This window comes from Aspergillus heteromorphus, assembly GCF_003184545.1.
Source record: "Aspergillus heteromorphus CBS 117.55 chromosome Unknown BO70scaffold_2, whole genome shotgun sequence".
NCBI lineage: Eukaryota > Fungi > Ascomycota > Eurotiomycetes > Eurotiales > Aspergillaceae > Aspergillus > Aspergillus heteromorphus.
This window is the reverse complement of record NW_020290407.1, coordinates 1551372-1570320: the sequence shown is the minus strand read 5'-3', so window position 1 is coordinate 1570320 and position 18949 is coordinate 1551372. Positions and strand designations below refer to the sequence as shown.

General features: G+C 53.3%; 6 protein-coding genes across 6 annotated transcripts; 3 read left to right on the top strand and 3 right to left on the bottom strand.

Moving 5' to 3' along the window:
• Positions 1 to 871: 871 nt before the first annotated feature.
• BO70DRAFT_358596 (ENTH domain-containing protein) lies at positions 872 to 3146 on the bottom strand. Its single transcript, XM_025542332.1, has 5 exons — positions 2982 to 3146; positions 2854 to 2885; positions 2662 to 2741; positions 2505 to 2586; positions 872 to 2440 (listed from the first exon to the last, which is right to left on the bottom strand). The coding sequence occupies exons 1-5, from the start codon at positions 3061 to 3063 to the stop codon at positions 1106 to 1108; spliced, it is 1611 nt and encodes a 536-aa protein (XP_025403606.1). The 5' UTR covers positions 3064 to 3146; the 3' UTR covers positions 872 to 1105.
• A 178-nt stretch (positions 3147 to 3324) lies between these two features.
• BO70DRAFT_426052 (putative Ras GTPase activating protein) lies at positions 3325 to 9468 on the bottom strand (the record flags this gene model as incomplete). Its single annotated transcript, XM_025547743.1, has 3 exons — positions 3325 to 4647; positions 4700 to 4978; positions 5031 to 9468. The coding sequence occupies 3 exons, from the start codon at positions 9466 to 9468 to the stop codon at positions 3758 to 3760; spliced, it is 5607 nt and encodes a 1868-aa protein (XP_025403605.1). The 3' UTR covers positions 3325 to 3757.
• A 2083-nt stretch (positions 9469 to 11551) lies between these two features.
• On the top strand, positions 11552 to 12390 carry BO70DRAFT_358594 (DUF952 domain-containing protein). Its single transcript, XM_025542331.1, has 2 exons — positions 11552 to 11935; positions 12075 to 12390. The coding sequence occupies exons 1-2, from the start codon at positions 11651 to 11653 to the stop codon at positions 12189 to 12191; spliced, it is 402 nt and encodes a 133-aa protein (XP_025403604.1). The 5' UTR covers positions 11552 to 11650; the 3' UTR covers positions 12192 to 12390.
• On the bottom strand, positions 12240 to 13875 carry BO70DRAFT_86777 (oxidoreductase, short-chain dehydrogenase/reductase family). The gene is made up of 7 exons (XM_025548798.1): positions 13520 to 13875; positions 13346 to 13465; positions 13093 to 13293; positions 12877 to 13041; positions 12678 to 12821; positions 12464 to 12618; positions 12240 to 12407 (listed from the first exon to the last, which is right to left on the bottom strand). The coding sequence occupies exons 1-7, from the start codon at positions 13588 to 13590 to the stop codon at positions 12370 to 12372; spliced, it is 894 nt and encodes a 297-aa protein (XP_025403603.1). The 5' UTR covers positions 13591 to 13875; the 3' UTR covers positions 12240 to 12369.
• Positions 13876 to 14608: 733 nt separating this feature from the next.
• Positions 14609 to 16892, top strand: BO70DRAFT_358592 (putative IMP dehydrogenase). Its single transcript, XM_025542330.1, has 3 exons — positions 14609 to 14915; positions 14985 to 15293; positions 15500 to 16892. Exons 1-3 carry the CDS (start codon positions 14726 to 14728, stop codon positions 16630 to 16632), a joined length of 1632 nt encoding a protein of 543 aa, XP_025403602.1. The 5' UTR covers positions 14609 to 14725; the 3' UTR covers positions 16633 to 16892.
• A 557-nt stretch (positions 16893 to 17449) lies between these two features.
• On the top strand, positions 17450 to 18700 carry BO70DRAFT_368306 (NUDIX hydrolase; the record flags this gene model as incomplete). Its single annotated transcript, XM_025544617.1, has 3 exons — positions 17450 to 17517; positions 17670 to 18022; positions 18084 to 18700. 3 exons carry the CDS (start codon positions 17450 to 17452, stop codon positions 18698 to 18700), a joined length of 1038 nt encoding a protein of 345 aa, XP_025403601.1.
• Between the last annotated feature and the right edge of the window lie 249 nt (positions 18701 to 18949).

The following is an 18949-nucleotide window of genomic DNA, read 5'->3' as shown; positions in this document are numbered from 1 at the left end:
TCCCTGTGAATTCTCCTCCGGCTGACATTCATACATTCGGGGTTGGGAAGAAGACCGAACAAGACATTAAGGCGCTTCCAGTCTTTCCGACTCCCCCAATCCTGAGACATAATGATGGATCCCAACTACAACTCCATCTACCACGAATAAAGTTTCGATTTTATCGTTCAAAAAAAAAAACATACTGCCACTTTCGACCCGCTTCCCTAATGATTCACTTCCTTAAACAAAAAATGCCCACACAATCCCACTCTCCCTTAGTCTCAGCAACGGTAGACCTATCACAATCGCCACGAATCCTCAATCATCCTCTTCCCTTCCCCACTCCTATCCCAGTCAGTCAGTCAGTCAGTCAGCCAGTCAGCCATACAATCGACCATCAACACCCGGAGAATTGCAGTCACTATCATATCTCGATACTCAATATATTACCACGAAAGACACAATTTCCCCAACTGCAGACTCTCAGCCGTAATAAGTGAGGAGGCAGATCCACACCCCCTCATCTCTGCCTTGATACGTAGTCGTTTCCATGCATGATGGAACCCGGATGGCACCCCAGATTTGGGTTGTTTATACTCCGGACGGAGTAGATGTCAACAATGGTCGGTACCTGCCAACTACTTACTAAAATATCTTACCCCGGACTCCGCATCGGTTGACCGATCATGCGGAGTTCGGTGTCGTGCAACTGCCAATGCCAGCTCGATGGTAGGAGTATGTACTATACCTGGTTTGTTTCGGATATTGACCTCTGCGTGGAGGAATCGGCTGTTGACGATCACACACCACAACTCGAAAAAACCACCAAAGAAACAAAAAGAGAAAAAAAAAAGAGAAAACTCCGAAGAGGTTCGTAGATAGGTAGTTGGTAGATCAGATGAATAGAATATACACAAAAGTTAGTAAGTAAGCTAAGACGTAAGTAAGTAAAGGCCTGCTATTTTAGATCTTCATCGATTCAATCAAGCACACATAAGAAAAAAAGAAAAGAAAAGGGAGAAAAGAAAAGAAAAATCTCGCACTACGGTATGACATGGCCCAAAAAAAAACACAGAGAGACACAGACAGACAAAAAGAATCGAAAAGGAACCCGTCTGTCATCCTAACCCAACAGATCATCCAGTCCCGAACTGCCCGTCTTACTCCCCGACGAGCCCTGGTGGAACGCGGACGAGGGACTGCTCGATGCCGCGGGGGCGCCCCAGATACCAGCGCTGGCCTTTTCCTTGGCCATGCTGGCGAGGTTGGGGCCCTTGTTGCCGCCCGTCGAGTTCTTTTGGATTCCGGCGCTGGCGCTGGCGCTGGACCAGAGCGAGCCGAAGACGTCGCCGGACGCCTTGGCCGCGGCCGGCTTGCTGGCCGCCGGTGTGGTGGGGGAGGTGGTGGAGGTGAAGGAGGACGTGGATGGCATGCCGGGGCGGTGGCCCAGGGAGGGCTGCTGGGCGGCGTTGGCCATGGAGACGGAGGTGAAGTAGTTGGGGGTGGCGGCCTGGAAGCCGCTGGGCTTGGGTTGCGCGGGCTTTTGGAACTGCGCCATGGAGCTCTGCGAGAGCGTCGGGGACGCCATCGTGCTGGAGGTCGGGGTCGGGGTCATCGAGGTGAAGCCGACAATGCCGTTCAGGTTCGAGCCTTGCGCGGCGGAGACGGGCTTGGGGGCGGCGAACTGCGTGCTGGAGGTCGTGCTGACGGTGGAGGCGGGGGGAGGGATTCCAAATTGGCTCGACGCCGGCGCGGGGGTCGCGGACTGGAAGTCATCGAAGTCGTCGTCGTCGTCAAGCGGCTTGGAGTCGAGGATATCTAAGCCGCTGCTGGTGGCGGGCTGCTTGGCCGCGCTGGTAGTCGTGACGGTTTCCTCCTCGCCGAAGTCGAACAGGTCCGGCTCGGGAGCTTTGGGCGCCGCGGGAGCAGCTGCGGGCTGCTTGGTCTGCCGAGTGGCGCGGGGAGGACTGGGACCGCGCCGCCGGGCAGACGGGGCGTCCGCCTCATCGTACTCGTCGTATTCCTCGAAGCGACTCGAGCGTCTCGCGGAATCATTGAAATCACTCGGGCTGCCTCCAGCACTGCCTCCGAACCCGCCGCCGTCACCAAAAACACCCCCGCTGTATCCACCGAAGGAGAGACTCTCACTGCCAAAGCCTCCATATCTGCCGGAGCCGGAGCTGGAAATGCCGCTGCTGACATTCGAGCCCCCCTCAAACCCACCAAACTTGTTGCGGTTGGCCCTGGCCTTCTTTCGTTCCGCGCGGATCTGTTCGACGTCCCCGAGCAACTTGGCCAGCTCCGAGGCCCGGTTACGCACGTTGATGCCCTGGTCCTTTCCGTTCTGGTCGATAAAGTGGAACTGGCGGAGCATCCGGATCAGGGACATGTGGGAGCGGGCGTCGTCGACGACTCGTTCGGATCCGTTCTTGACAAGGAACTCTAGCAGTTGCAGCGCCTGTCGCGCATCGTCAGCCTGGATCTACCCAGGTGGGCCGGGAGGGCAGGACAGCAGAACTCACCTTGTAAATCTGTCGCCACTCCTCCGACGTCTTGTCTGTGAACCGCTTGTAGATCATCGGCATGATCTCGTTAAGCAATTGACTGCGTGAAGTGGCCAGTCGTCAGTAACTAGTATGTCCAGGTGGCCCATGCGGCGGGGATCGGTGAGAGACTGACTAACTATGGGTTCCAGTGGAGATCTCATGCATCAGGGTATTCGAGGCACCCCAGGGTTCGTTGTTGGTAGCTTCTCGGACCTGTGAGCTGTGAGTGTGGTGCACAAAGAGTACCCGCCCGAGGTCGGGGGGGTTCAGGGAGTCGCGGGGAGGGAGGGGAGGGCAAGCGGAACTGGCGGGAGAAGCAACGGACCTTGGCCTCCATTTCCGTGTAGTTCATAACAGCTATATCAAGTCAGCAGATGGCTCACAGGCATGGCAGCCAGACTCCGAAGCCATCAAGCCCGAACGGATGGCGTGGGGCTCACGACGGGGACGTACCATTCTGGACCTTGCGGACTCCCGCCTTGAGATCATACAAGGTCAGGTTGCTGACTTGGTCTTTGAGGTTGGAGAAATCCATGGCGCACGCAACTCAAAAACGAAACCGGGCGCAGGATCAATTGGAGGAGAGGAAGGACGACGCGACCGCGGGGAGAAGGACAGGATGGCAGGAGGCGGAGGTTGAGACGGCCATCGCCTCCAGCTGGCATCGATCGCCGTTGGGCCCCAAGCCGTCACGTGGCGGGCCCCTGACTCGGCCTCGTCCCGACGTATACTTCGGCTTCAACTGTTCGACATTACATGCTTGCACTTTGGTAAATACTACATTACGGTATCATTCAAAGACTCGTCATTGCTCGCCCTTGACAGATGTTCCGGTACACACCGGTGCACATCAGGCATATACGGGATACATACATACATACAATCATTAAATCATCACAACGCAGACCCACGCAACATGACAGGGACAGGCTAGCCGCCGCAGCACCATCGGGCAAGAGCTGCAGCAACCAAAGGCAATCAAAGCCACAAAACAAAAGGGGTACTCAACGAAGCATAACAGAAAAGGGCATCACTGGCTCGTCCTCGCCACCCGGCCTGCTGGACGAGCCTTTTCATCGACATATCATCAAATGGGAAGGGATATCACAGAGAAACGAAGAGGGAAAGCCAGGGTCAAAACAAATGGAAACAAAAATAGGGGAAGGAAAATCATAAACATAAAGCGAAGAGACTGTCGAAGCAACGTGGCTCACCATAGAACCACTCAATCACTCATTATAGAACTTCCTCATGATCAGGTGCAGGAAAAGGTTGACGTTGACTCGTAGGTTCCCATCGAAGAAGTCCAGGAACTGCATGTTGTTGAATTGAGCTTGCAGCAGGTCGTCCAACGGCACTTGCGCGTTGGCACCCGGGACCATCATCGGCCCGCTACTTCCATCGATAGTGAAGACACCGACTTCATTGCTCGAAATGGTCAGGTCGACCCGGTCCCACTGCCGCTCGGTGTAGCCCTTCCAGTGGACGAGAACACCCTTGTCCGCCAGATTGCGGGCCGAGTACTTGTAGGAGCCAAACTTGAACACCTTGCCCGATTTCTGAAGCTCGCGTTGATGATCCCACTGCTTGGTGAACGGCATGAGGAACCGTTTCTTCCCCTTCTTGTTCTGCAGTGTCATCATGGCCTGCTCAATGTAGTCGTTGTACGTCTTGAGCTGCTGGTCCAGCCAGCAAGCTTGGTCGTTGAGACGAGTGAGCGTCATCCGAGCGCTATCCAACTCCCGCTCTCGCTGGATTCTTCGGCGGTGCTTCGTTCGGATATCAATGGCAATGGCGTTGAGGAGGTCCTGGTAGTGGTTGTCCCGACGGATCTTGCCGGTTTGTTCAAGCTGGAGGATGTTTTCCAGCGCGGTCCGTTTCAATTCCGAGTAGCTCATGGAGGCAATGTCAACCATGGTGTTGGCTTCTGCGTATGCGCTGCGTCGAGTGTTGGTTGCACTCAACTCGTCGCGCACCAGCATCATCCACTTGGCTTCATCCTCCTCCGTTGGGGGCTTGACCATGATCTCCATCAGGTTGGCGCCTGTCTGGACCCTGATAATGTAGAGAATGCATCGCTTCGTTTCCATGAACAATGCTTTCACATCGGCCTCCGGATCTGGTTCTTGTTAGTTACTACCGCGGCCAACTTTAAGCGAGCTTTCTCTTACCTTCAACCTGGGCAAGCTTAGGGTTCAGCGTGAGGCTGATTTCCGAGGAGTTGACGCTCATCAGCTCGTTCTCATTGGACTTGACGTTACCCAGGTCACGGATGACCTCCTTCAGAATATCGTCTGGGTTCTGGCAGATGTAGTGAATCTCACTGGCGACAAGCTGATGGATGGAGAAGATGTCGGACATCTTAATGTACAGGGTCGGCTTTGTTTTGGCATATAGATCATTGAACTCATCGATGTCGAAATAAGCCTCCGCGTCCTGGACAGATATCACTACAATGAAGTTAGCACGAACACAGAATACAGACCATGGGAAGGTACTCACTCTCGCCCCAGATCTGGCCAAGTCGCTGGATTGAATCCCCAATGTAGCTATTCAGCGGCCCAAGATAAGGGTTCTCGTTCCCGAAAAGACGACCGGAAGCCACCTGTGTGAGCACCTTTGCGATCTCCGACAGATTGCGCTTTTGCTCCTGGGTCAGCCCACGGTCAATCACTCCGTACTTCTCGGGCTCGACAATGGCAGGCTGGAAGTAGTTTCTCCACACCCAGTGGCCCGTGGTCTGGAGAATAAATCCAGGATCCTCTCGAGGGAATCGAGTGACCAGACTCTCATACATCTGCTTCGCGAGATACCGGATTCCAAAAGGCATCCGATAAAGGAGCTCCTCGAAGGCAGCCAGGAACTGATCAGAAATATCGCGAAGGTCCTGAAGGTGCTGTATGAACGTCGTTCTCGTCTCGGGATCTCTAATCGCCTGATCTCTAGGGATATCCGGACGGCGTCGGCTTCGCTTGCCAGTCCGAAGCTCTTCATTATTGATAGCTGAGCGGTAGATCTGCATGGGGTCGCTCTCCAAGTCCAGCTCTGGGTTGTCTACCACATTGTCTCTGACGATGGTACCCAGAATGTCGCGCATGAACTTTCGATCGCGAGGAGACTTCATGTAGGACGAAAAAAGCTTGTTCCAGAAAGAATTGCACCGCAAATACTCGTGGAGCGAGTCGAAGCTTTCAATATCCTCCCTAGCAGAGCGAGCGAGCAACTTGAGCAGGTAGTACTCTTCACGCCTCTTTTGGGAGTATCCAAACAGGCCCATCATCAGGTGTCTTATCCGCTCATACTCCTTCTCCGAGGTGTTCAGCTCGCGCATCCGTCGGAATAGCCTGGCCAGGTATTGGGATTGCGTCTGGAGGAGGAAGAAGAAAACTTGGTACTGTTCCAACTTTCTCCTCGAGGTTTTATTCAGAGCCTTGAGGTCGAATGGATCCTTCGACGATATCTCCCTGTTTGGCAAGAGGTTTCCAACGTGACCACCAAAATGCTTCTGATGTTTGACGACTTCGTCGAGAGTGATCTTATTCTTCACCAGAAGAGCAATCTTGATGTCCAGTTGACTGATGTACTGTTCAGCGAGTTCATTCTGTCGCACCTGTTGAACGACCAATTTCCGCGACCGTTCAAACTCAATCTCTTCATCGAAATCAAATTCACTATCATTCAATAGGTGCACGAACCCCTTGACAGTTCCTACGGGCGGGTTCTTTCCGCTCGTAAGGCTCTTGTATGCCTGTCCCTGGATTCGGCCTCGTACAAAGCTTTGCGCCTTGATCACCTTGTCCATGTTCTCTCGGTAATGGCGACGCTTTTCTTCGAACCTTGTTCGAACGAGATGTCCACGAATGTGTGACTGGAACTCCATAACATCATCCTCGGCAGCTGCAAGGTCTGATAGTGTTTGGCCAACTTCTACTCGAACAAGCATCGCCCTTATTTGAGCTTGCAGTAGGCTGACTTCATCCTCGCAATCTTCAAGATCCTCAAGGATTCCACCAACTTCGATTCTCAGGATTGCAGCGCGAGCCAGTGCCTGGAGGTTAATTATCACTGGCTCCTCCTCGTGCAAGACAGCAGCATCAGCCTCCAATTTTCTTCTCAGCAGAGCGCCCCGAATCATTGACTGTATCTCAAGGACAGTTCCCTCCTCCTCCTTGAGAGACACTCGCTGGGATTCCAGGAAGTCCCGCACAGCGTTCGCCCGGGAAATGCTTTGGAGCTCGATGAATGACGGTTCATGTTGATGTAAATTTTGACGGAGACGTTCAAGGCTTGCTCTGACAGCACCACCACGCGCCATTGACTGAAGCGAACTGCATTCGGTTTCTGTTTTTGCGAGAGCCTCAGCTTGGTGTGATTGGAGCTTTCTGACTGCAAGAGCTCGAGCGCCTGCTTGAATGAAGATAATCGATGGAACCTCCTGAGCAAGGGAGCTCTTCGTTTCCTCAACACTTTTCCGTGCCAACATTCCTCTTACTGCAGCCTGCAGAAGATTCGTGTCTACTCCAGCCTGGTCGATTTTCTTGTGCTGAGCGCTCATCTGCTGTCGTACGAAGGCACCTCTGATAAAAGCTTGAAGCTTCAAGACATCTTCCTCTGCGGATCGTGTTGCTTCAAACTGCGCCGAGACCTGGCTACGCACAAAAGCACCTCGAATGGCAGCCTGTAACAGTCGAATTTGGTCCTCTGTAGATTGGACAGCTTCATACTGTTGCGAGATCAGATTACGCAGAAAGGCGCCTCGAATAGCAGCTTGCAACAGTCGAACCTGGTCTTCTGCCGATCCAACAGCTGCATACTGTTTAGAGACCTGCTTGCGAAGGAATGCGCCCCGGATGGCTGACTGTAGCAATTGAACATGATGCTCTGTGGATCGGGTAGCTTCGTACTGCGCTGCGATCTGCTTGCGAAGAAAGGCGCCCCGAATAGCAGCCTGCAACGATTTCACGTGACCCTCTGTGGACCGGGTAGCTTCGTGCTGTTCTGAAAACTGTTTGCGCTGCAGTGCGCCTCGAATGGCGGCTTGCAACAATCGAACTTGGTCTTCCGAATCTCTCGTGTCCTCGTAAAGGTCGCAGATATTCCTTCGTTGTAACGCTCCTCTCAAGGCCGCCTGAATTTTTTTAATGCCGGATTCCTCTTTCCGCATGCGTGTTTGAATCTGGTTGACTTGAGCCCTGGCTTTAGCTCCTCGGATAAGGGTCTGTAGCCGCAGTACATCGAGCTCCTGAGCCTTGTAGCTCTGCTTATCACCCTTCTGGCGATTTCGGACAATGAAGGCTCGACAGATTGCTTGCAGGTTGACAGCGAAGGTTTTCATGTCCAGGCGATATTGGACAATCTGGCGAGCCCAGTCGCCGCGTATCCTCGACTGCAATTCAATCAGGAAAGGCTCGGAATCCCACAGGTCGTTCATCAAGTTACCCAGCTTCAGTCGCATCATCGCTCCCCTAATCTGGGCTTGGAAATCCGCAATTGAAGCCTCGTTTTCATGGAGTTCCCGATGGATTCGATCTTCTTCGGACTCAGGCTCAGGCTCAGGCTCGGGTTCCGGCTCCGCTCCAAAGTTTGCTGCCATGCCGCTGAAGCTGGGCATGCTGACTCCTGCCTTGTCGAGACCTTTCTGCATCTGCTCAAGTTCGTGGTGTTCGAACTCCAACTGACCCACCAGGTTCCCCATGCGGAAATCGAGCAGGCCTTTCTTGAACATCAACCATGACAAAGCGTGGACACAGTGGATGACCTTCGGGATGTTTTTCTTCTCGTAGAGATCGATGAGTTCGAACCTGAATAGCTCCGGCAACTCAATCTCATCCAAGAATCGGAAAAACAGTGCGATGTTGTCTGAGTGGCGATACTGGAGACGCGCGTGTCTGAAAATCCGCAAAGTACGGTTGGGGTACATTGCTTGTACTACCTCTGCGAGAGTTACACCGTCACGAAGGGCTTCTTCCAGTTGAACAATTGGCGGGATCTGTTTCTGAATCACTTCTTCGATCCATTCCTTGGCCTCTCCAATGTGGCAGAGATACTCGTACGCCTGAAGGAATTGCCGCTGCTTGTCCATCCAATTCCCAGCCGCCCATGCCGAAGCAGGCTTCTTGCGTCCGACAACGGGACCATTGTTTCCGGCCACCGAGTCGGCTCGCTTCAACCGTCGTCGTCCCTGCAGGCCGGTCACAGAGGGGCTATAAGGATTGAGAGCAAACTCTTCGGTCTCTCCCGACTTCGCGAATTTGGATAATGTTCGAAGATGTCCGGTCGATGATTTTTTGAATGTCTCGAGATCGGGAGCCGACAGGGTATGGGTGAACGGCGGCGGGTTAGACAAGCTATGAGCATGATGCGCTCTGACTTGTGATGCGGCATGAGGCGATGCAGCATGCGGGGACCAATTATGGGGTGAGTTGGCCTTTGTGGGCGTCAGATCCTTGAGCGGCGCGTTTTCCTTCGGTGTATCGACTTCCTGATGGTGCGCATGGTGGTGTTCGGGAGTTTGTGGACGGTTTTCCTTCCAATATTGCGGGTTATCAACTGTTTGGCTCCGGGTATGACGAAAGGCATGTTGCTTTGTTGTCGGTGGGGAGGAACTGGGGGCTTGGGACAGTGGTCGCAATGAGCGGCGGATGTTCTCATAAGTGGCGCCCGCATTGGCCCATGTTTTCCCTTCGGACGCGCCTCCAGGCATTTCCTCGGCGATCTTTGTGTTTACTTCGCTCTTCCCCCTTCTGTGACCGAAATTGGTTGCGGAACCCGTTGACGCGGTGGAGGAGACGGTGCTCGTGCGACTGGGGGCAAACGAGTTGGACGAGACGGTGTAAATCGATGAGTTGGTCGACGCGGTCGATCCATGGCGGAGGGGACTCGATGCTTGGTCCGTGAAATCCGTCTGCGTACGTCGGAGAGAGGCTAAGTTGCCTGACATCACGGGTGCCGATCTGAAGAGAAGAATGCGATAACCAATGGAAATGGAAGAGGCTCAACTTCAATTGGCCGCATACCTGCCTCCGGAAAGCGAAGCAGTAAGCCGGCAGGGTCGTGGACTCCGGTGGTTGCGTGGAAATCTGGGAATCACTGGGTTGGAATGTTCATCCAAGGGAGAGGCTGCATGGCCCTGTGGTAACGGGAAGAATTGGGCCGGGAAGAATCGGTTGATGTAGAAACGGGGAAAGTTTGGGCGCTGAACGTGAAAGCGGCCTGCCTGATAAGCGAAAGATCAGTCAGAGGCAAGGCACAGCAAGAGATGCCAAATCCTTGCCACACAGCGATCCTAGTTCTGCACGGTCGCAAGTTCCCGATGATGGAGAGACGGGTAGATAGTAGATTGAGGGAGGGAGGGAGGGAGGGAGTGGTGAGAGGGAGGGATGCTGTAGCAACAAGACCGGAATAAACAAGAAGAAGGGAGGGCCAAAGCGGGGACTGAAGCCGGCAAGGCAAGGCAAGGCAGGCAGGGCAGGCAGGGCAGGCAGGAAGTAAATCGGAGGCAGGAACGAACGACCCCCAGCCCCAGCCGCAGGGAAGCCAGGGCGAAAACAAATCTCCCGATCCGGCATGGCGGGCACGGACATGTGACTAGCCGATGGTTCATCGTATCCGTGTGACGTCGATCCTCCCACCAGCCACTATACACACGATGGTTGATTCCTCCGTCTCGTGCGAGATCGGTCCGATCGATCGGTGGATAGCTTATCTCTGCATCCACGGGCACGATGGAGGTGGAACTCTTGATCAGTCTTACTACTAGAAAGCTAACAGACTAACTGCTAACCAGCTGCTAGCCGCGGATCATGGGAATATATCCTCCGTGTATCGCGTTGGTAACACCGCTTCATTGTCACCTCGAAATATAAACAATCTGAGGACGGTTCGGCAGACCAGACAATAGTATTGATTACTACTCGTGAAAAGCTCGAGACAAGATCACTACTGCCATGTCAGCCTGAAGCTTTGAACGAATTATCTGGCTTACCTAACTAGCAGTTAAACCCCTACCCCCGACCACATCACCATCCATCTCACCATCATCTACTACTAACTCATACTCACCCTATCCGGAATCGCCTCTGTGACTCGCGCTCATGAGACATGCAACTCGCCTTCCGCCTTCGGAAAACCGACCCCATGAAACACCCAACTCATCGGAATGGAAGACACAGGAGTTTATATTCCAGCTTTGTTTGGGGGTTATGATAGGGCCTTTGATTCCTGTTATATTCCAGTTAGAAGCCTTTCCCGAAATCGTGACCAGTGTCTGCATGGGCTTCCGCCGTTTCTGTCCAACACTGATTGAACTATACCCCCGGTTCTTGTGATGCTGGGGAGTCCTTCGAGGAGAGAGATATCGCAACTCGTCCAGGTAGATGTTCCAGACTGTAGCCATTACGAGTGCAGAATATCGATGCCATACCGGTGCCGCACCAGTTGAAGGGTCTATGGTTCTGCCCCGGGGAATCAAGACGTGTTTCTTGACACATCTCGAGTTGAATAGCATTAGTGTAGGAGAAGCAGCTTAGCAGATCAGACATCATGGGAATCTGTCTCACAAAAACAAAGATAGTGTCCCATCATCCATGGAGCTAATTCTTCTCTCTTCTTTCAAAATAGAGTCTTTCACTCAAGAGAAATACCCTTGTTTCGCCTTGCCAGAACAGTCGTAACTCAACCTCTTAATTGAGGTTGCACGCAAACAAGATCCTAGAAAGTTTCAATCCACTAGCCATCCTCGGTGTGGTTCAGCTACCACCACTTGTCTAACACCAGTAGGTAGTCATGAATATTCCACAAAGACTAGCAGTAACATTCCCACCCGACAGACAAACCATACAATAACCAACCGTACAGAATTACGTGATCGGACCTCATCATGAGCCCTCGAGCAGCTATAAGCTCCAGAGTCCAGGGTACATTATCCTCGCCAATGATGACGACGGCGGGGCGGCGAGACGAAGAGGGGCAGCGAGATCAGTCAGACCCACCCACTCACTCATCATCACCAGAATATCGCGCCCGCCTCGTCCTTCAGATACCCATTACCGCGACACATCCAGACGAAAAAGAAATCAATCGAAAGACCCCCTCCCAAAATAAAAATAAAAATAAAAATAAAAATGACAGACTCCGAGCCCCTCTTCGTGTACAAGCTCATCCCATCGACAGCGCCGGTGCGGGAGCCGCTCCCCGAGCGGCTGCCGGTCAGCGAGATCGACGAGAAATCGGGCTTCGTGCACCTGTCGACGGCATTCCAGGTGCCGAACACACTCCAGTTCTTCTTCAAAGATGATCCGCTGGTCTACCTCCTTCGGATTCCGTACAGCAAGATAGCTGTCGACGTCAAGTGGGAGAACCCCGAGGGTACGGTATGTGGGCCGCGACCGAAGGAGGGCCTTTTTCCGGTGAGTTTTGCTCTCTCTCTCTCTCTCTCTCTCTCTCTCTCCCTCTATCTATGGGGGATTGTTGCCATGCGTGGCTATGGGCTTGGGGTTACGATCATCTATATTGTGATGGGGATGTGCGGGCTGACGATACGACTAGCACCTGTACAACGGTCTCAAGCTAGGGAAAGATGAGGTCGAGAGTGTCGCCATTTGGAAGAATGATGAGGGCTGGGAGAAGGCGCTCGCGCAGGCAAAGCCGTGGCTTTTGTACTGATTGGTTGATTGATTGCATTACGTCCAACAAACTCATGATCAATGTACATATCTCCCCTTCTGAATGTCTGAAGGGTTTGTATTAGGGCCAGCACCTCGGCACCAGGCCGGTACATATGAGGACATCATTTTTGCGACAACTTATGTGGTGTGGTTTCACGAAATAGACATTCAGCCATTCAGTCTCCCAGGGGATAACAGTGCAGGACTTGACCGTCTGTTCCGATCAGCATGAATGGCATGGAGCACAGGAAGAGCCGGGGGGTCGCTTACAAAAAAGCGCAGCATCGGTGCTGGCCAGAAAGATGAAGCTTGTCGCGACTTCGCTCGGCTGACCGGGTCGACCGATGGAAGAAGCGGACGCAAAGTCCTCCATTTCCTCGGCCTCTCGAGTGTCGACTTGGATGGGTGTATACACTGGACCAGGGCTGTCGTGGACCGCGATGAGCGTCTGTACTTGCGAATGGAATAAAGTCTCAATACTCACGCGACTGCATTAACGCGGATGCCCTTTGGCTTTAATTGCGCTGCCAAGGACCTGGTAAAGCTGACAATGGCACCTTTGGTGGCACTGTAGTCTACCATGCCGCTTGTTCCTCGGAATGCCACGGTGGAGGTGGTATTGATAATGCTGGAATCGGGTCAGTCGCGAGCAGACGGTCAGTTTGATTGATCTGATAACTCACGAGTCTCCCTTGGACAAATGCGGGAGTGCGAATTTGGTGATGGCAAACATCTGGATAATATTGCTTTCGAATGTGTCGGTGACATTGTCGAGGTCGATCTGCGCCAAATCCTTGCACATGTACTGCTTGGAGGCGTTGTTGACGAGGATGTTCAGCTTTTTGTACCTATCCCCCCATTAGAAGTAGGACTGACGGGCAAGACAACGGTCTGCCTACGTGCTCATATGCTCTTCAACCACCTTGCGACATGTCTCGCGGTTGGCGAGGTTTCCACTGAAGAGATGGCATGACTTGCCCTCGGCCTCTACCATTTTCTTGGTGTCCAGGGCATCATCTTGCTCTTCGGGCAAATAGGCAATCGTGACGTCGGCGCCCTCTCGAGCAAATAGGACCGCGACTGATCGGCCAATTCCGGAGCTATGATGGTCAACTATCTGATCTACCATGTCAGGCGCCAGAGAGTTCCTACTCGCCGCCCGTGATGAGGGCTGTTTTGCCCTTCAACTTTCCGGAACCGACATATTCAACGAAAGCGCCACTCGATTCCAGCTTGGTGGCTTCACTCGCTGGTGCCATTTTCTTCTCCAGGCTGGTATTGCGACTTAGCCAGAGGGGGTTTGATGGAGAGGAAGGAAATAATTACCCCGGCTTAGCTTGGCTCTGAGCTGCCTGTGGCGGCTTAAAGGTACCTTCCTTGCCAGTTGCCGACGACATATTATCCCGCGCGCCTTGAGTGCGTTTGTCAATAAATCCTACAATGATATTGAGGTGCAAAGGTAGATGGCAGTCCAAGGAATAATAAAACACAAGCAGCTTGTCCCATCACTATATAGTACTATGCCAACCAAACTTCTTGTCTCTTGTGTCACCCTGGCGTCATGATGTTGAACTACGTAACCGACCCATCGAATCAGCTTGGGGCTGCTTGACATTGGACCAAAAGGCATTCTCGATGGACCAAACAGGAAGATAGATGCACCGTCTAAACTCCAGTCATGGATTGAAGGATGAGATTTGGACCCTGATGGTTGATACAGCCTTATCATGCATGAACTGCCACCAGCCCGAAGCGGTTAGTCCTCGAAGTGCAGTACCCTGGATGGACAGGACAATAATCCAGATGAAGGAGATATTCGGCCCTTGAAAGTCTGGGTAAATGTTCAAGATTTGCTCTTGGGAATTCTCCAGATCGGAGACATCATTCTGATTAGATCTAAAATACCGGCACTAGTTATAGTATGTCGCGTGGTGTCGATAGGAGGAGACGTGCGTGGCCCCTGCCAGTTAGTTTATCTTATCGGGAAAATCAGCCATGACTAAGTACTCAACGATGCCGCAGTTACCGTAAAAAACATGGACTTTTCCGGCCAGGGACCTTGCTTGGAGAATTCATCCAGGAGAGTGGTAGTCATCTCGATAGTAGGAATGGCCATCGGTGCCACTCAACGAGGTAACCTCAACCGCGGGGCGTGCCAATTATAGCCACAGGGGAAGAAATCTCTGAAGGGCGTTGCCCGGCTTATCTAAGCAAGAATGTCGCCCCTCCAGCCTCACCGCCCGGTCGGGATTCGTTTAGCAGCCAATCAGCAAGCCCCGGCGATACGAAGCAACGCGAGCCAAACCCCTTACGGCAAGATTTCTGCAGGCGCTAGCGCGTGCGGCAGGAGTCAAAAGCCAATTTTTTTCTCCTCGAGTTTTTCTTCTTTTTTCTTTCTTTCTTTCCTTTGGGAAAGGAAGACTTTCTCCATCAACAGAACGTTTCTATCGTCGATCTGTTGATTATCCTCCATCTTAACTCTTTATACCCCCCTCTACGAGTTCCGATAGAAACTGTAGAGTCTTCCTCACCATGCCTATTGCCAACGGTGACTCCCTCGGCCGCGCCATGAAGGCCGAGATCCAGGACCACACCAAGGCCCTGGAGGTCCTGGAGAAGGACTACCAGACGAGAGATGGTCTTGATGTCGATACCCTGCTTGACTCCGACAAGCACGGCGCGTTGACCTACAACGACTTCCTCATCTTGCCCGGATACATCGGTAAGGCGAACTTTTTCCGCCTGTGGTGATGATTCTGTTCAAGTTCGGTTGCTCATGCCCATATGACAGGCTTCCCTGCCTCCGATGTGACTCTGGACACCCCCGTCACCAAGCGTGTCTCCCTGAAGGTCCCCCTTCTCTCCTCCCCCATGGACACCGTCACCGAGCACAACATGGCCATCCACATGGCTCTCCTCGGTGGTCTGGGTGTTATCCACCACAACTGCTCCCCCGAGGCGCAGGCCGAGATGGTCCGCAAGGTCAAGAGATACGAGAACGGTTTCATCCTCGACCCCGTTGTTCTCTCTCCCAAGGCTACCGTGGCCGAGGCCAAGGAGCTGAAGGCCAAGTGGGGATTCGGTGGCTTCCCCGTCACTGGTAGGTTCTACTTTTTTCCGTTTGATGCTATACCCACCCCATACCGTGATGATCAACATCTTTTCTATTATAACTTTCGTTCCACTGGAGCTTCGAAAGTCGCACTGTAGAGAACCAGATTACATCTGACCCTTCACTTCCATTCTTCATCGCTATTGTCTGGTTGAGGTCGAATTCGTTGATTCTAACATTTGCGATTTTGATAGAAAACGGAACTCTTCGTTCTAAGCTCGTCGGTATTGTCACTTCCCGTGACATCCAGTTCCACCCCAACGGCGAGGACTCTGTCACCGCTATCATGTCCACCGACCTGGTCACCGCCCCCGCTGGCACCACTCTTGCTGAGGCCAACGAGGTCCTCCGCTCTTCCAAGAAGGGCAAGCTCCCCATTGTCGATGAGAACGGCAACATCGTCTCTCTGCTGTCCCGCAGCGACTTGATGAAGAACCTCCACTACCCCTTGGCTTCCAAGCTTCCTCAGTCCAAGCAGCTGATCTGCGCTGCTTCTATCGGCACCCGCGAGGAGGACAAGACCAGACTTAGACTGCTGGTCGAGGCTGGTCTGGATATCGTTATCCTTGACAGCAGCCAGGGTAACAGCTTGTTCCAGATCGAGATGATCAAGTGGACCAAGCAGAACTTCCCCGAGATCGACGTTATCGGTGGTAACGTTGTCACCCGTGAGCAGGCCGCAGCTCTGATTGCCGCCGGTGTCGATGGCCTGAGAATTGGCATGGGCAGCGGCAGTGCCTGCATCACCCAGGAGGTCATGGCTGTCGGCCGTCCCCAGGCTGCTGCCGTCCGCAGCGTCTCCAGCTTCGCCGCCCGCTTCGGTGTTCCCTGCATTGCTGACGGTGGTGTTCAGAACCTTGGCCACATCGTCAAGGGTCTGGCCATGGGTGCCTCTACCGTCATGATGGGCGGTCTCCTTGCCGGTACCACCGAGTCTCCCGGTGAGTACTTCGTCAGCAAGGAGGGTCAGCTCGTCAAGGCCTACCGTGGTATGGGCAGTATCGCCGCGATGGAGGACAAGAAGGCCGGTGGTGACGGCAAGGCCAGCAACGCTGGTACCGCTCGTTATTTCTCCGAGAAGGCCAATGTCCTCGTCGCTCAGGGTGTTGCCGGTTCCGTTCTGGACCGTGGCTCCATCACCAAGTTCGTCCCCTACCTCATTGCCGGTGTCCAGCACTCTCTGCAGGACATTGGTGTGACGAGTCTCCAGGCTCTCCACGACGGCGTCAACCAGGGTGTTGTCCGCTTCGAGATGAGAAGTGCCAGTGCCATGACCGAGGGTAACGTCCACGGTCTGCACAGCTACGACAAGAAGCTCTACGCTTAAGCGGTGATAGCTTAAGGGTTGGAGTTCTTGTTGTTTCTTTTCGTTTTTACTCTTCAAGGAGCCTCTCTGTTGACACGTCTCGTTACATGACGCAATGTGACTATTACGAAAACAAAAGCTCGGGCATGGGGGACAGGAGTTCGATATGTGGTAACGCGCAGACTTTGGTATTATGATGGTTCTTCAATGCATTTATGCCTCTTTTCCATGATTTATCTAGAGAACCTAGACTTGCAATAAGTCATCAATCTATTCATATTACATGCAATCTCGAATCTTTACTGTAGTTTCCTCATGTAACCCATCCGTGGTAGTAACGGTCTTAATCCCAACACCAAACATGTCGTGCTACCTACCTGTCTATAGTGCACTGAAACATGTTGTCGTACAAAGTATATCCATACCCGAGCAACCCCGAACGCGGGGTAGAAGAACAAGGCTTAAGTTCCGCAGCCCGCGGTTGGGCGGTGGCTTTGGTTCCCTTTGGCTCCCTTTGGCTCCCCGACCCAGTAACCTTCCCCTCCTCCCCCCATTATTCTCTCCAGCAATCCATCAATCAGCATACCTGACCACCTGACGATCTGCCTGGACGGAGGGTGCCATGAACGCAATCTTGCATGTGTCTCCCGCCCGGCTCAGGTGTGACTTTCGCCCTCACCGGCTGGACCTCGTCCGAGGTACCCGGCTCTCAGCTTCTAGACCTTATAGACCACCACCACCACCACCACCCACGTTGTACAACCACAGTCCCGGAAGCACCCCGCGCAGGGCAAGCTCTTCCGTTTCCAGACCTCAGTCATCGTCGGTAGCCCAGAATATGCCGTCCCATAAGTCCAAGTCGCCGAAACCGCAGTCTACGCCGGCCGTGCCGAGGCCGAGTTCAAGGTTAGTTAGTTCGTAGTTCGTTGTTGTCGTTGTTGTCGTTGCGAATATACAGCCGAGGCATTACGGAGCACCTCAGGTTCGTTCCTGCTGTCCCTCCACGCAACAGTACACAACACCACACAACTGAAAGCCACCTGGCTCACAATACCCAGTGTACTTCTCATATCCCCACGGAACGAAGTCCTCCTCCTCCACCGCGTCAAGACTTCGACTTCCTTCGCATCGGCCCATGTCTTCCCCGGCGGAAACCTATCTGGCCAGGACGGACCCTGTCCGCCACCTGAAGATCTCGCCCGACATGACGACGGCCCCTGGTACCGCAATGCTGCGATCAGAGAGCTCTTCGAAGAAAGCGGCATTCTTCTCGCCAAAGACCGCTCCTCGGGGAAGATGCTAGCCATCCCGGAAGAGCAACGAGAGGCTGGCCGACGCGAGATCCATCAGCACAAGATCACGTTCGCGGAATGGCTACGGGAGCGGAGTTCCGCTGCGGTGCCAGATACAGGTGTGATATTTCCTAGCCATTGTCCCCTCTTGAATCACTGGTCTAACTGACGCGCAAAAAGAACAACTAATCCCCTTCACCCGGTGGATTACGCCTACGAATGTTCCGCGGCGATACACGACCCAAATGTATCTGTATTTCCTGCCCTTATCGCCGGGTTCAGGGGACCCAGTCCTGGATGAAATCCCGTCAGAGGGCCAGACGGAGGAGATCCAGATCCCGACGAGTGATGGCGGGGTGGAGATCTCCGAAGCGAGGTTCCTGCCCGCGTCGGAATGGATTCGCATGGCGCAGAGCGGCGAGATTATTCTGTTTCCGCCGCAGTTCTTGCTGTTGCATTTGGTTGCGGGGTTTCTGGATGAGGGAGCCGAGGGAGGGGGGGCAGGAGTGGGAGCGGGGTCGGTTGAGGACTTGGATAGCAGAAGGGCGGAGCTGATGCGGTTCGTGCATACGGGTCAGCCGCCCTGGACGGAGAAGTGCATCTGTCCGAAGATGCTGAAGATGTCGTCGGATGGACGGACGGTGCTGGCGCTGGACCAGCCGGGGCCGGAGCTGAAGGAGAGTGGGCGTGGAGGAGAGTCGGAGCGGGTGGTGCTTGTGAGGTTCAAGCAGGGAGCCTCGAGGGATGTGGATGTGCGATGGAAGAAGGATGTATTTGGGGGGAAGGGTCGACTGTGATAGAGGATAGAGTAGAGTATAATAACAAGTCGTGATTACGGAGTAAATGCAAGGATTTAAATGTACATAGGGTCTTTTTTTGGATCCATCTCGGTTAAAATAATTTCACTTATTCAGTTTGCTTATATCTATCTCTATACACTATAGTTCAAGTGAGAACACACAATAATCAAACGCACATACACAGACACCACCAACCCTCTAACTACTCTGTAGAATCCACACAATAAGTGGCTGGTGAGTGGACTC

What these genes read in the sequence shown, in the direction of transcription:
- BO70DRAFT_358596 (XM_025542332.1), bottom strand. Translation starts at nt 3,063, where the DNA reads ATGGATTTCTCCAACCTCAAAGACCAAGTCAGCAACCTGACCTTGTAT. An exon ending in AGTCCGCAAGGTCCAGAATG is followed by an intron (nt 2,886 to 2,981) that starts GTACGTCCCCGT and finishes GACTTGATATAG; the next exon opens with CTGTTATGAACTACACGGAA. An exon ending in TCCACTGGAACCCATAGTTA is followed by an intron (nt 2,587 to 2,661) that starts GTCAGTCTCTCA and finishes CACTTCACGCAG; the next exon opens with TCAATTGCTTAACGAGATCA.
- BO70DRAFT_358594 (XM_025542331.1), top strand. Translation starts at nt 11,651, where the DNA reads ATGACAGACTCCGAGCCCCTCTTCGTGTACAAGCTCATCCCATCGACA. An exon ending in CGAAGGAGGGCCTTTTTCCG is followed by an intron (nt 11,936 to 12,074) that starts GTGAGTTTTGCT and finishes CGATACGACTAG; the next exon opens with CACCTGTACAACGGTCTCAA.
- BO70DRAFT_86777 (XM_025548798.1), bottom strand. Translation starts at nt 13,590, where the DNA reads ATGTCGTCGGCAACTGGCAAGGAAGGTACCTTTAAGCCGCCACAGGCA. An exon ending in CAGAGCCAAGCTAAGCCGGG is followed by an intron (nt 13,466 to 13,519) that starts GTAATTATTTCC and finishes TCGCAATACCAG; the next exon opens with CCTGGAGAAGAAAATGGCAC. An exon ending in GTTGAAGAGCATATGAGCAC is followed by an intron (nt 13,042 to 13,092) that starts GTAGGCAGACCG and finishes ATGGGGGGATAG; the next exon opens with GTACAAAAAGCTGAACATCC.
- BO70DRAFT_358592 (XM_025542330.1), top strand. Translation starts at nt 14,726, where the DNA reads ATGCCTATTGCCAACGGTGACTCCCTCGGCCGCGCCATGAAGGCCGAG. An exon ending in CATCTTGCCCGGATACATCG is followed by an intron (nt 14,916 to 14,984) that starts GTAAGGCGAACT and finishes CCCATATGACAG; the next exon opens with GCTTCCCTGCCTCCGATGTG. An exon ending in CGGTGGCTTCCCCGTCACTG is followed by an intron (nt 15,294 to 15,499) that starts GTAGGTTCTACT and finishes CGATTTTGATAG; the next exon opens with AAAACGGAACTCTTCGTTCT.